This window comes from Passer montanus, unplaced genomic scaffold (genome assembly GCF_014805655.1).
Source record: "Passer montanus isolate IOZ18808 unplaced genomic scaffold, ASM1480565v1 scaffold27, whole genome shotgun sequence".
NCBI lineage: Eukaryota > Metazoa > Chordata > Aves > Passeriformes > Passeridae > Passer > Passer montanus.
The window spans coordinates 10301160-10315492 of record NW_024367372.1 but is presented as its reverse complement, the minus strand read 5'-3'; the positions used below and the strand labels follow the sequence as shown (position 1 = coordinate 10315492).

Genomic DNA, 14333 nt, shown 5'->3' with positions numbered 1-14333 from the left:
CCAAGAGCAAAACCAGTGTTCACATCCAGGCTTCCACTATTATTTGGTTTATGTAGCTTGTGCATGAACCATTCAGGGCAGAGAGATGGGGAGAGAGGGAGGGCTGATGGCATCAGCCCTCTCTAATTTTGATCTCTGGAATGCTAAAGTAACCAAGGTGTGGATCAGCTTCCCTGATATTTGGCACAGGCATGGATTAGGCAGGCTCAGCCTCCCTGAGGTGCTACACCACCTGCATCCAGAAAACTGAGAAGAACGGGGTGGACTGAAGTCACTTCACAAGGCAGCAAGCTGTTCCCAGATCTTTTTTCCTTCTGGTGGCTTCTGTCAGAATCTGTGCCCATACACACCAGCAGAGGCCACTGGGGCCATTGGTGCAGTCAATGTCAAAAGTCATCAGCACAGTTTTTGGTCACTGTAATAAAAGGGTATTGCCCCAAACTATCAGGTATATCTGTGTCAAAAATGGAGAAATACTCTTCCAAGCACATTTAAAACAGACTCTAGGCCAAAGATGCAGCATTGCTTAAAAAGCTAAAGAGAACAAGCATCTTTCTGTGACTCTCATGCCAGCAGAGATGAATGCAGGGCACAGTTACTCTGCAGACATGAAAACTTCAAAACAAAACCAAAACCAGCAGACAGCACCAAATACACTGACTCCTGCCAACTTATTTTTCTTTCAGGCTACCATTCCATTCATCCCAGGGTCAAATTACAGCCTGTCCCAAATTCCAGTCCATTGAAGGGCCACACAGGAAAGTACCTGTCTCCCAGACAAAAGCTGCTTTATGCTACTCATTCCCAGTAACAGCAGTAGAGTTTAATTAACCTTATTTATTTGCTTTCTCGCTCCATTCAGCTCTGGGACATTTCAAATTCAATGTCCATACAACAAATGGAAGAACCTGAAAGCAGAGGAAGGTTTCACATCCAGCTCCAAGAAGCATTTTAGACAGACTGTGTGTGCCAATGCAGAGTCTGAGAAGACAAACTCCAGCCAGTCCTTTGGCAGAGATTACCATGGCTCTGTCTGCAGAAATTGCACTGTAAATTCTTTTGCTGTCTCTGTATGATAGGGCTACTCTGTTCATTTTTATCCAAGCCCTCTATGTTTTAAAAAGGGCTCCTCAGAGAGAAGCAGAATACTGGTCCAGCGTTGCCAGCCATGCTCAGCACCATCGGCTGCCACACTGAGCCCGAGGTAGACCACAGCTGCTCCCCTAGTTGTGAGGTGGAAGGTGAGAAAGAGGAGAGAGACTGTCTGCAAAAATGGAAATGACTGTTTGTGTCCAGAGCCCTGATGAAATCCTCAGGCAAAATCTTCTTGTAGTAGAGATTCAGCGTGGAGTCTACAATTTGAGCACAATCTGTACAACCTGACAAGCTCTACCACCAGGGACCAGGTTTTCCTTCCTGTAGACTATTCAACACTCATGTTTATTTCATTTTTTAAAGCATCAGGCTCTTAGGAGTTTCAAAAAGATTTTCTTATACATGCATACAGAATTCATTTTGGTTCTGACACAATCCATTCCTAGGACTGAGGAAATGTAGTCCTCTTTACTCCTTTTGGCTTTTATTCTTTCTGCTGCTTTTTGGGGAGAAATACTATGGGGAGAAATAGCTATTTGTGACTGAGATAACTTTGAAAATGATGAAAAGTGTGACAAAAGGAAAAGAAAATATCCTTTGCCTGGTAGTTCTTTTTCTTACAGAAAAGCACTGGTACATGATAATACAACTCCCTGCAATATGTAACCCTACAAAGCAGAGATTCTTTTCCCAGTTCTCTGCAGGATTAGACTTCTCCAGACTAAGCCACAAAGAAATGCTCAGGGATCTGTTAATCATCTGTAGCTACAAAATTATTACCTTCCCTTAGTAGCATGCAATATGTAAAGCAATTTCAAAAATGCAGAAGAAACCAAACCTTTGTTCACTGAGACTGTCAGACAGACACCTCAAAGTCAAAAAACTGCTATTAATGGTAAAATGACCCTAACATATTAACTCTCCTCTTCTTGCTTAAGCCAAACCCACAGATCTGTGGTTTGCTGGGCTATGACAGGCCATTTCACTGCAGCTACAAACAACCCATTATTAAATCCCCACTGCAGTGTTAATATGTGCAGACAGAACCAAAAGAGGTTTAAAGAAGTTTTCTCAGGTGCAGAAAATATTCAGTGGTTAGAATGCAGCAGAGTGACCTACACAAACCTTTGGGACCTTGGCTGTTCATGTTGTTGGACATGCACAAGCTAACTCAAGTTGCTGTGGATCTTCCTAGACAAGCTGCAGTCACAGGTTTGTGTGGAGGTGTAATCCTGCCTTAAGCAACAGAACCCTGATTACAGTGCTGTCACCAGCTGAGGAAAACCAATCACCTTGGAGTTGTGACATGCAAAACCCATCTCCTCAACACCACACAAGAAAACCTCTTGGTTGTACTGAGCTGCTGAGGGGAAAATTTAGAAGGTGGTGCATTCTAGCTGAACTTGAAAGTGAAATATTCCTTCTTAGCAGTCAAATACCTCAGATAAAAAGAAAAGGTGTAAGAAAACTTTTCTTTTGCTACTCTTTCTCCCTTCTGCTCCCTCATCAGCACATGATAGAGGGAGAACAAAACATGCACTAAAAAAGTAGCTTGTGGCTTTTTTCCTGACAGCCAAATGGAGTCCTTGGACAAATCACCATGATAAGTATATTTTAAGACTGATTGGCTGAGGAGGATACTGCACACTTAGTACTGCCAAACTCAACTTGTTTTGAATATAGAGAAGGCCACCATCTGCTCCCCTGCAACACCTCTCACTAGGAGTCACATCTCAGAAAGAGAATCCAAACTGTTAATGATTACAGTGGTGACCCAAGCACCTACCTCTATAGATAACCCATTCTTTGAAAAACATTTTTTCCTTAGGCTAGAGCTGCTTAGTGCTTGGTCGTCATCAAGCAAAGAAAGAACACAGCAAATTGCCTTAACACACTGCAGTGTAGTAATCTCAAGCAAAGCCTGAATCAATGAGAACCATTAATCAGTCTGAGAAAGACTTGGTAAGCAGGAGCAATGTCTGTGTAATCACTTACAGCTCATTTAGTTGACAGCCAAGCAGCTGTCCTGTCACACAGCCCCAGTGGATATTTTAATCACAATAGTTTACTTCTGTACTTTATAAAAATCTACCACACATTCTATTTGCCAGCTCCTTAGTCTTTCAGGAAGAAAAGTTTAGCACCAGTTTTCAGTCCACCATCAAGGATCACCACTAAGCTGCTCTGAACCCAACTCATGATCTTGCACAGAAATTAAATCTAAATAAAAGTGTTTTGAGGAAGATCACTGAAAAACTATACGAGACCATTGAGAGGTAGGCAGAGCAGCATTTTTGTAGTAATACATTATGTATATTGTTCAATCCATGCACAATTGTCAGAAAATGACAGTGACTAGAGACTAAACAATTAAGTCTACTGATTTCCTAATTCAACTGAAGGGCCTGAAGCAAAGGCTTTAGATTATGAGAACCACAAGAAAATTAATAATCCATCACTATCTCATAGTTAGGTCAATATAGCTTCCTTCAGAGAGCTTCCTTTGACATGACACGGATGCCATGAGGTTCAATTATTGGAATTTCTCAAGACTCACACTACTCACACATAGGCAACCTGCAGACTTTATGGTTAGAAGAGAGACTCCACACAGTAGAACTGGAGAATGTTTTTAAGGCTGTATATTATTATATCACAAATCCTTAAATGTAGTAGAAGCATTTAAGTTACTTCTGACAAAGCATCCGAGATCCAAGGCCATGTTTGCTGAATATCATCGGTCACCTCTGTCCTGCCACTTTTAGAGATCTAAAATCTAGAGCTTTGCAAATATTTTCATCTAATGTCCCAATGACAATAGGAATGACTAGGCACTTTGTCAGGGCAACAACTTACTTTCTGTTTGTAATGGGAGACAACATTTAAGGCTAAAATTTTAACATAGGCACATTCTCACTACACTATACCCCTGAGGAGTGAGCGTACCTCTCACGCAGACCTTTGTGCTCCAGATCCAGGGTTTTGTGTAATGTTTTCAGGCAGCTGTGCTGATTTATCAGCTTTTCATACTCAGCAGACTGCCGTTCATGCAGTGAGGCAAGGTGTTCATGGTCCTGAAGCAATGACTCGTACTCAGCTTTCAGCTGCTCCTTCTGTTTCAGTAGATTTTCATTCTCGTTCTCCTTGGCTGTCTGCTGATTTTGCAATAAAGCATTCTGGGCTGTCAGTGAAGCACTCTGGGAGCTGAGAGTTGAATTTTCTACCTAAAGTTTTGCAAGGAAAAAGTAAGTATTACTTATTCACATCTACTGGTACATACAACAAACATTTTGTAGCAGCTTACACCCATATAGAGTTAGTCAAGAGTGCCTACACTGCCTTGTCGACTCAAGACATCTATGTACAATTTGACATCATCTTGGAATTACTGTTGGCAGTATGCACCAAATAAAGCTATGCTGTCAGTAGTAAGATAATTATCACAATAACCTCTAAACTGAAAGTACACTATTTTACCAGAAGCTCTTGAGCCCAAAGACCAAGATGATCTGGAATACTCACAACTCAACTGCATCTCTGAAAATCATGAGTCAAAAGTTACCCTGCATTTGTGTACAAGTAATGAAACTCAAGTTCACCCAAACTCAGAAACATTAACTGCACCACTATGGACAACACTCCTAACACTGTGAGCAGTACTCCTAACAAGTCTGGTTTCAGTAGAGAGATGGTGCACTGATTTTATATAAGTCAATTACAGATGGGAAACAATTAATGAAAACAGAAACCCCCCATCTCTCCATCTCTGAACATGCAGGAGGAAAAGTTTGAAAAGTGAAAGTCACGCAGAGAAATAAGAGTTAATCCAATGTTGTCCTTTGAAACTAGTCTTTTTCTCAAAGTAAGTTTATTTTTTAAGTCGAGTAATTTTTAAGAGTATCTTTTCACTGGCAACTTTGACATTTTGTCTAAAAACTGTCATTGGAGCTCACTGCTACAATGCCTGTGGGGAGCTGACTTGTGTCCTCTTTCCATTTCTGCTGAGGTCTTTCACAGGCATAGCATTAATACAAAAAAGAAAAGCTTTTTTTAATTTCAGAAGTATAGCTTCTGGAATAACATATCTGGATTTTGCTGTATTAATTTTAATTTTATTCTCTCTAAATAACCACCTTCTTGCTGAAGGTAGCTACCAGACATTAGCTACAAACTCAATTTCCCTTCTAGCTTGGAGAAATTCAGATCTCAAACTAAGCTCCACCTCCTGGGCTTCATCTTTCCATCATTACATCAGCCTACCAACACAAACATTTCATTATTAGCTGTCAGCTGTGGCACAGAGGCACAAGGATGTTCTGACCTGGAGTTTGGCTGTCTGTGTCTGCAGGGCAGTGTTATGCTCTTGAAGGAAGACATTTTGCTTCTGTAGTGTCAGGATCTGATTGTTGAAGGAGACATTCTGTGTTTCCAAATGCTTTAGCTGTTCCTTAAGCAGCTGTTTCTCAGTATGCAGGGCTGCATTCTGAAAGAGAGATGGTATTGGAGGGGTGACAGGAATAAAAGAAACAGCTGTCCTGATTATCTGGAGTCCTTTCAAAGATGAGAACCAATTAGTGATGATCATTCTGCAACAAAGGCATAAAAACCCTCTTTACAGCATTAAACGAAGGTAGGACAGATGTTAACACACAGGATTACTCCTTGCAAGTAGCACACAAGACACATGAAGCACTTAAGTCCCATGCAGTCCTAAGAGACACCCAAGGAATCTGGCAACTTGTGTGCTCCAGAAAACCTACCAGATTCCTTTAAACTCAAAAATCCAGTTTCCACCAACCCACTCAAGAGCACAAGAGAAGTCTATGAACTAAGAGGAAATAGGAGAAGGCTTACATTCCTTTCCAGTTCAATGGCCCTGTCCTTCAGTTTCAGCAGCTCTGTGGTGGCCTCTTGGTGCCCTGTTTCCAATTTCTCATTCACTTGCTGGTTGGCAATGAGTTTCTCCGCTGAATTCCTCAGTGACTTCTGAGCACACTGTCCATCCTGCTGAGTCTGCTTAAGTGCATCAAAGTCCTTCTTCACCTACACAGTCAACAAGCAACAACCTTCACCACTGAGGGAACCGCAATACTGCATTAATAATGATGAGATATGTCACTCCTCTCTTGCACTGTACAGACTTTCAGAGATTCAACAACCATTACCCCACTTCACAGAGAGGGAAGCTGAGACACAGACACAGGGAAGAATCCATGTCTCTTGGCCTCCAGACTCAAGCTCACTGTCACCTAACAAACAGGCTGTTCTTAGGGCAGAACTGCAGTCTTCCTCAGCCCTTGTTCCCATTAAACAGGCAGAAAAACACAGCCACACCAATGAAAAAAACCCCATGGGAAAAGAGATCTACAAAGAGAAGTTATCCAAGAAAACCCCTCCTGATGTGCCCCTAGCCCAAAATTTTTTTATTAATTTTGTGTCATTACATAGAAAGGGACAAAAAAAGGCAGTCCAGTGAAAAAAAGGTTCTTGGAAAGGATGTGTATAGGGAAAGGCAAGGAGAAGAACAAACCTGTCCTTCAAAAAAATCAAACCAAAAAATCCCCAAATATGTGAATGTGCAGAACTGCAATGTCAAAAATTAAAATTCACTTAAGTTCTTACCATATTTAGATCATTCTGTAACTGCTGGTTCAAGTTCAGAAAGTCTTTCACTTGAGCTTCCAGCATTGCAATCTTCTCCTCTTTCACAGCTAGAGTTGACTTTAGTGCTGATTCCGTTTTGCTTTCCAGAACCTTGTATTTTCTGAAAAATATGATAATAGCTTTCCAATGTCTGCCACTAGGATATGAGCCACCATCTAAACAGCAGACTTCACCTTCACCTGTTCCCAGTCTCACTGCATGTTAAATTATACATGCTTGCTTCTTCAGGAAAATTATTTCCTCTACTGCTGCAGATTGCTACTCATATATTATAGCTGGGGAAAATGGAAAATCCAATAAATTTTAATAGAGATTAGTGCCAGCATGGTTCTACAGAAATATCAAAGAGTTACATTACTTGAAAGAAAATAAGTTTCTCTTTTTTCCCTTAATTGTACTACAGAAAAACTCTTCTTATGGCTCTTTTGTAGATTCTTAACAAGGAGGAAGATCCACAGTTTAAAGATTCCTACAAGATGGGTACGTTACTCTAAGCAGGTCCTACCAAGAAGCCAATATAGACACAGGTTGTTGGGATTTTCTGTTCATTACTAAAGAACTCACAAAGGAATTCCTTACCCTCAGATATTTCTTAGGCAACATCTATGTTTATATTAATAGGTATCTGAATCAGTAACATGAAGTAATGACAGACACTGTTTAATAGACACCATTCTACATGAAGAGAAATACACACAAACAGCTACCCAGCTGCTCTGCTGGGGAGTACAGAGGAACTGCAGTGACACCACAAGCATGGAGAGAGAAAGGGGCATTTCTTCCTTCCACCCAAGAAAATGTTTTGCAAAACTTACAGTATGCTGCCAAGTTTGCCTCAGAAAAATGTGGTTTATGTCCAAAACTGTTAAGGGTAATGGCAAGGAGGCAGATGAGAACCAAAAAGAAAGGCAAAGGGCTTCAGTTAGGCTGAGTCCAAAGAATGACTAGAAGGGCTCAGTTTCCTTACGTGTCATCATTGCCATTATCATCCTCCAGCAGCAGCTCTTTGTTCAATCCCATCTTCTCCAATTCCTGGCTCAGTTTTTCCAGCTCACTAGACAACTTTTGACTCTTCAGCTTCTCCAGAACCAAATCCTGAAACAGCATTAACACAATTAGTTGCTATGCAAAAGGTGGTGGTAATTATCCAGCACTATACATTTTTTTAAGAGTACTGAAAAATTCATTTGATAAAATCCTAGTTTCAAGGTCAGCTAACATTCTTCATCAGTGACAGCTGAGTGCAGAATTAAACTGATTGGTTTTATTTATAGGTCACTTGAAATAAAACTGCAGAATGCTTCTTTTGGCCTTTGTTTCACTCACTGTACTGAACTACTTCTGCCAACACTGGCTTTGTGCCTGCCTGCTGAAGGAGGGAATGTGTGGGCCAGGAGGCACCATGCCATCTCTGTGCCACACAAGGATGTGTGCAGGGCAGGGGACACCAGCAGAGGGAGTTTCCACCTCTCAGCTAGGACAAAAAGCCCTGCCAGCACTGGTACACACACACAACAGGACTCTGGTATGGAAGTCTCCTGAGGTATTGTGGCTATGATGTTATTCCCAAGGGACTTGGTAACAGGGTCAGCAGTGAATAATGCACTGAGTTTCTCACATATGGTAAATTACTGCCCAAAATTTCAAAACTGTAACTACGCTGCAGACTAAGAGACAAGACAGCTCTGGACAGGAGAGCTTGGTCACTTATTCTGGTATCTACTGATGCAGCCTGGTTTCATTTGGGTTTCTTTGGGAAGAAACTAAAGCAGAAACCAGCAAGGAAGTCACACAAGGAGAAGACTTGGTGGTGCTGTACCAGAACGGATATTGGGACAATGCTGTCATGCCAGTAAAGTGGTCTGTGTGGAAATGGCCTGGGGAGACATAGTGCCAGCCTGCATTTCTTAAAAGGACAGATTATTTTTGGTGCATAGGTAAGTGTGAAGATCCCTACCATTCAAAATTCTCTGAAATACAAATACACCACAGAGATCTACATTGCTTGTGTTTCTGCTAAAAGTTTTCTTAGACAACACATGAAAAAAGAACAAAAAAGCTACAGAAAAACTTGAAATAAAAAAAAATCCTGAATATCAAACAGAATCCAGAAAAAAAATTACTAAAATACTTTGTTAAACTGTAGGTACTCTGACATTAAAAATTTAGCCATGAATTCATTCACATGGCAAGGTAAAAAACAAGATTAAAGCCAGTGCTAGTCCAGTGATCTGTGAAGAGGATGTTCAACATCCATGAACTCCTTCTGCAGGATATATAGAAACTAACTATGAAAAAGAAGATGGGCTACTATATGGGTCTGCACCACTGGAAATTTGCAAAATTCTGAGAATGGAAAGATTATAGAGGAGCCTTCTCAGAAATTATATTGTTTTAATAATTTTTAAGAGAAGTTGGAGAGAAACATAACTTGGGACTGTGTCAAGTGTTTCTGACAGTCTTTATTTCTCCTCCTCAAAATTACACTAATGCTTCAAAAATTGAAATAAAACTAAATCTTAAAGTAAGCAATTGCTTACTGTATTAATCTTGCTAAACTGATCTATTTCACTGAGCTACTGCAGCACAATCCTTATTCCTTTTAATAGTCCTTCACAGGAAATATGGTCTGGCAGGACAACAGCAGCCAGGACAGACAATAAGTTACAATAATCTGAATCTGCTCATAGGCCACTTATAGGAGTGTCAGACTCTAGCACACACATCCTCAGATTGCCAATTGCTAGTGTTTGGTGCAGGGAGAGATCACTGCTGCTCTCATCCAGCAGGGAAGCATTTGGGGAAAGATGCTGTAAGGTAGCTGTAAAGCAAAATCTTGGTGCAGCTGGTTTAGGTTGGTCATTTGGAGTGATTTTGTCTCCTTCAGAACAGGGATGTCTATGTGTCCTCAGTGCCAGAAATTTCTAGACCTGAGAGTCAATCTCCCCTGCTGGAACTCTGAAGTTAGCAAACAATTTTGTAGGTATAGTAAGAGAAAGTATCAGAGTCTTTGGTTAACAGGCACCACATAAAAGCTGTTGTAAAATTTTATTCTGCATGAAAAAAGATGTAACTTTGAGACTGTATTGTGGACACTAAGTGGACACTGCACAACTGCACCAAGAGCAGTTCTTGGCATGTTCTACTTTCCAAGGCAACTCTTTCAAGTGACTGTTGTTAAGGCTGTGAAGATCTGTCGACAGATTATATGGGACAGATTATATACATCTCCCTTCAGTACTTCACTGAGCTGGGAAAAAAAAAATAGCAGCATAGAACCCAGTAGAATTGTCTTGCTTACCTCTCTCAGAGTAGCTAGTGTTCTCTTATCAATTGTAACTTGCTTTAGGAGGTCTTTATTGTCCTTTTCAAACTCTTTCAGTTTACAAGATGACTCTCTGAATCGAGCAATTTCCTTTTCTAGTGTCTTGTTTTCCTTCTCAGCGACTGCTAGCTTTACTGTACTGTCATCCAAAATAGCATCTTTCAGCTCCACTTGCTGCCAAAGCCGTTTTGTTTCTTTCTCTAGCATTTTTTTGTCTTTTTCTAGCTGAGACATGCCTTGTTCTAGGGCTTTGTTTTCCTTTTCTAAGCTCTCTAGCCGTTTGGCAGAAACCTTTAGCTCTTCGAGGTTCCTCTGGAGGATCTGATTTTCACTCTCCATTCCTTGAACTTCTTTTTCTAATTCCTGGATCTTTTTACTGCTGTTCTCCACAATTTGCTGAAGTCTCTGGTTTTCAGAATTGATACTTTGATAGCTTAGCTCCAGCCTCTCTGATTTCTTGTTCATTGCTTTTAACATTTCCACATTCTTTCTTAAGTCCTCTTTCTCCCTCTCCAAATCCTTATTTTCTGCTTCTATTTGTGCCATTTTTGTGCTGGTAAATCTCATGGTCTCTACCACTCTTCTAAGCTCCAGATTTTCTTCATCCAACTGCTTGTTGTCCCTTTCCAGGTCACCAAGACGGATGGAAATGTTTTGTAATGTGTCCAAGGATTTTCTCAGTTTCCTATTTTCCACTTCCAGATCACCATTCTCTTGCTCAAGAACTTCCACTTTTTCTGTCACTATTTTCATCACTGCTGCCTTTTTTGTGAGCTGTTCATTCTCCCTCTCCAGCCGGTGGAGCTCTTTTTCCATTTCTTCCACTCTTTCCACTTTTTCTCTAACCTGCTCAAAATCCTTTTGCAATTGTTTCTTCTCAAATTCCAGCTTGCTCAGTTTGCTACTCGTCTCGGTTACTGTTTCATGAAGGATTTTGTTCTCTTTTTCAATATCTTTCACTCTTGCCTCGCTGCTCACTTGTGATCTTTGTCTCAGGGATAAGACAACTTGATTAAGATGATCATTTTCTTGTTTAAGGTCCTTTATCTACATAAACAGTTGTGCAAATATTATTAATCTACTTAGTACTACAAATTAGTCCTAATGCAGAGAGATGACTGTTAACAAAATCATATCCATTTAATCCAAGACAAATTTCTCAGCAAATTATTGACTTGGTAACCAAGAAAAAAAGCTATTAAAAATTTATTTTAATACATTAAAAACTGTGCTACATTCCTGCTACCATCCAAGAAGGCTGGGGCAGAAGGAGAAAGCAGATAGAGGACCTTCATAGAACACCTTGGAGAAGATGCTTTGTTACAAATCATTCTTAATAGAGAGTATCTTTCCATCTACGTTTACCTTCATCTTGGGGACCTGAAGACTGAAATTATCCCTGGTATGGTGCCAGGAACCTCAGAATACTTGAAAATGTATAGTAGTTACAGATGTCATTAAAGACACACTTCCTGTAAGGCAGTACACTTAACCCACTGGTCAAATTTCAGCTGATGCAATTGTAATTTAGACTGCAATTTGCATTTGATTCATATACTAGACAACATCCACACAAATCAAAAGGGCCTAGACCTGAAAAAATCACAAACTACTATTTTTAACAACTGGGAATATTTATAGTTTTACTTCCTGCCCTAACTTCAAACCATCTATTAATTCCTGCCACAAAGAGTCTGTATTTGTTCTAATTTAAATGTAAGACTTTGTTGGTAAAGTGCAGTTTCCCGGAGAGAAGTATGGGTAAAAATACTTCAAGATGAAAAAAAGTACACAAATAAGACATTTTGCTATTTAATTTTTACCTCACAAAAACAGAGCAATTTTAATACAGATTGAGAAAATTCAGACCAGTTTCTAATGATCTGTGTCTGTATTTTTTTTATTTGTCAAATGAGTACAGATGATACATGCACAAACCTGTAATAAGAGTTTTCAGGCATTGCACATGAACTGTAGCACAGTGGCAAAAGCTGAAGGGCAATTAAAATGTCATTCCAGAAGACATAAGCACTTTCTCAACATCTCTTTTAAATAGAGCAAAAAGGCTGGGTGGCTAAAGAACCTTAACCCAACCAACCATGCCATACAGGACAAACCTTCCGCAACAAAATGGGGATTTATTTGCACATCCTAAAACCAGTTGGTATTCCATTTAGTAAAATCCAAGGGCTTTTTTCCCTCAAGGGGGAATGTCTGTTCATATAATAGCCTGAAGATCCCCTTATGGTAACAAGAGCAGGAATCAGTGAAACATGCTGGGCTTTAACACTTGAGGAAGGTTTTAACCTAGATTTCAACAAGTTCAACCTTAATAGCTCTCAAATTGCCTTATCTCCCAGAGAGAACCAGATGCTGTAAATGGCATCACTGAATTACCATTACTGAGCACATGTTGTTATATTACATTTGAGAAATTTGCACCTGTCTGTCTTTGTCGGCTTTTAGAGTCTCCATGACAACTTGTAGCTGCTCTTTATCTTTTATCAGCTCCTCACTCAAGGTTTCCAAATCTTGATTGCTTTGCTTCTCTTTTTCAATTTGATTTTGCAACTTCTCAATCTGTGTGAAGAGAACACACCAAAACACATCAACCACAGCTGGACACAAGGACTGTCTGCACTTTAAGCAATTTTGAAGACCAGAGAGAAATGAGACGGGGACTATGGCTGAAAGATTAACTCCCTCTCTCCTGCAGTTACCAGTCTCAGAGAGGAAATGGACTATCTTGTTTTTCTCACAGTGCTAAGAATCTTCTCCACCTTAATAATCCTGTTTCTTCATGCCTTTTAAGATCAGAGCATATAAGGCACAGCAGTAAGAAATGCTCAGTTCACCTGCCTACTGAATGCCCTGTTGTGCTCCTGTCCACAGGGATTAAGTTTCTTCCTGAGGAACTTGCCTCCTCCTAGTCTCTCCATCACTGATGGAGAGACAGTGAATGCAGGTGGTTATTAAGACAATTCAGTGAGCAACAATACTAAAAGACCAAAACACCAATCTAAAACAGGAAGAGGAAAAACACTAAAGCACTGGAGTGATCGAGTTCATGCTCCCACTCCCTGTGTTCTGCTGGCCCTCTTTTCCCCAGCAAGTGACAACACCACGTTTGAAAGATTTATGAATAAGGCTCCAGTCCCACAACAAAGATTTCTTACTTATTCATTTTGAAAGCTGTACTTGTAATGCATGAAAAACAGAAAAGCAGTAGCTCTTCAGTAATTAGAACCAAGAGGTTCTGGGTTCTGGGAACTATACTCCCCAAGTCAGGAAATAATTCCTTTTTAAACTTGCAAAGTACTGTGAGCACCTACAACTCCACACAAGTATCAGCTCATTTTTGCTTTGGTATTATCAACTCTGCCAACAGTGAAAATGTCAATGAAAGGGGTATTAAACCTAATTCTTACAAGTGGGAAATAGCTGGAGGCTGGGCTCTGCCTATGTCAACATGCCCCCATTGCAGGAAGTGTTTAAACAAGCAGGGCTGCCTAGATTGGAGATAAGGAGGGCTCAGCAGCCAGAAATGTAACCATGTGGAGGTTCACTGGTCTCAAAGGAGCTTTTCAGAGAAAGCTGCAACAAACTCAGTAGCTCAGCAATAGCTGATCTTCATCTGCACTTCCCAGAAAACTGGAGGCAAGTAAGATATTACTATTTACAGCTCTTTTCAGTAAGTCAGGGCAAAGACAACAGACAGGTACTTGGACTGCTACTACTTGAGTGTGCCTGAAAGGAGGGTTTTCTACTACTAGCTCCTCTGAAAGCCCTGTAAAAAAGGAAAAAAAAATGTACATAACTTTTTCTTTATAGCGTCTCTGAATAATCCCGTCTCAGCTACATGATCCCACCAACCACTAGATCAGCAGATAAGCATATTCAAACAACAATTTTTGAAAGTCTCAGACAGTGGATGAAATCTCAGCTCGGTTAAACAACTTTAGGGAGACAGCATTTTACTATGGATATCTCAGGAAAGTTACCAAAAGAACCCAAAAGACATGGAACATTTGAGAAAAGTACTTCTTTATCTCTTGTCCTCTGACTCACACGTGCTTGACTTTAACACTCCTCCAGAGCTCTTGCACTCTCCCCTGCCCACTGTAGCAAACATTTTGTAACAAATCAGAGACTTTCCCTATTATTTCCCTGGCACATCTTATGGTATTCTAATTGAGGGGAATCACAATTGTTGGCACCAATACAGTTCCATAACAGGGGGTGCCCACAG

General features: G+C 40.3%; 1 protein-coding gene across 2 annotated transcripts in view; it reads right to left on the bottom strand.

The window, feature by feature from the left end:
• Window positions 1–14333, bottom strand: part of CCDC88C (coiled-coil domain containing 88C) — a 96161-nt gene that overhangs the window by 16379 nt on the left and 65449 nt on the right. For both annotated transcript variants that reach the window (XM_039712618.1, XM_039712620.1), the window contains exons 14-20: window positions 12527–12664; window positions 10061–11131; window positions 7727–7854; window positions 6718–6859; window positions 5950–6138; window positions 5417–5578; window positions 4042–4319 (exon numbers count right to left, since the gene is read on the bottom strand). In XM_039712618.1, the coding sequence (XP_039568552.1) occupies window positions 4042–4319; window positions 5417–5578; window positions 5950–6138; window positions 6718–6859; window positions 7727–7854; window positions 10061–11131; window positions 12527–12664 (2108 nt within the window). The remainder of the gene's footprint in view (window positions 1–4041; window positions 4320–5416; window positions 5579–5949; window positions 6139–6717; window positions 6860–7726; window positions 7855–10060; window positions 11132–12526; window positions 12665–14333) is intronic.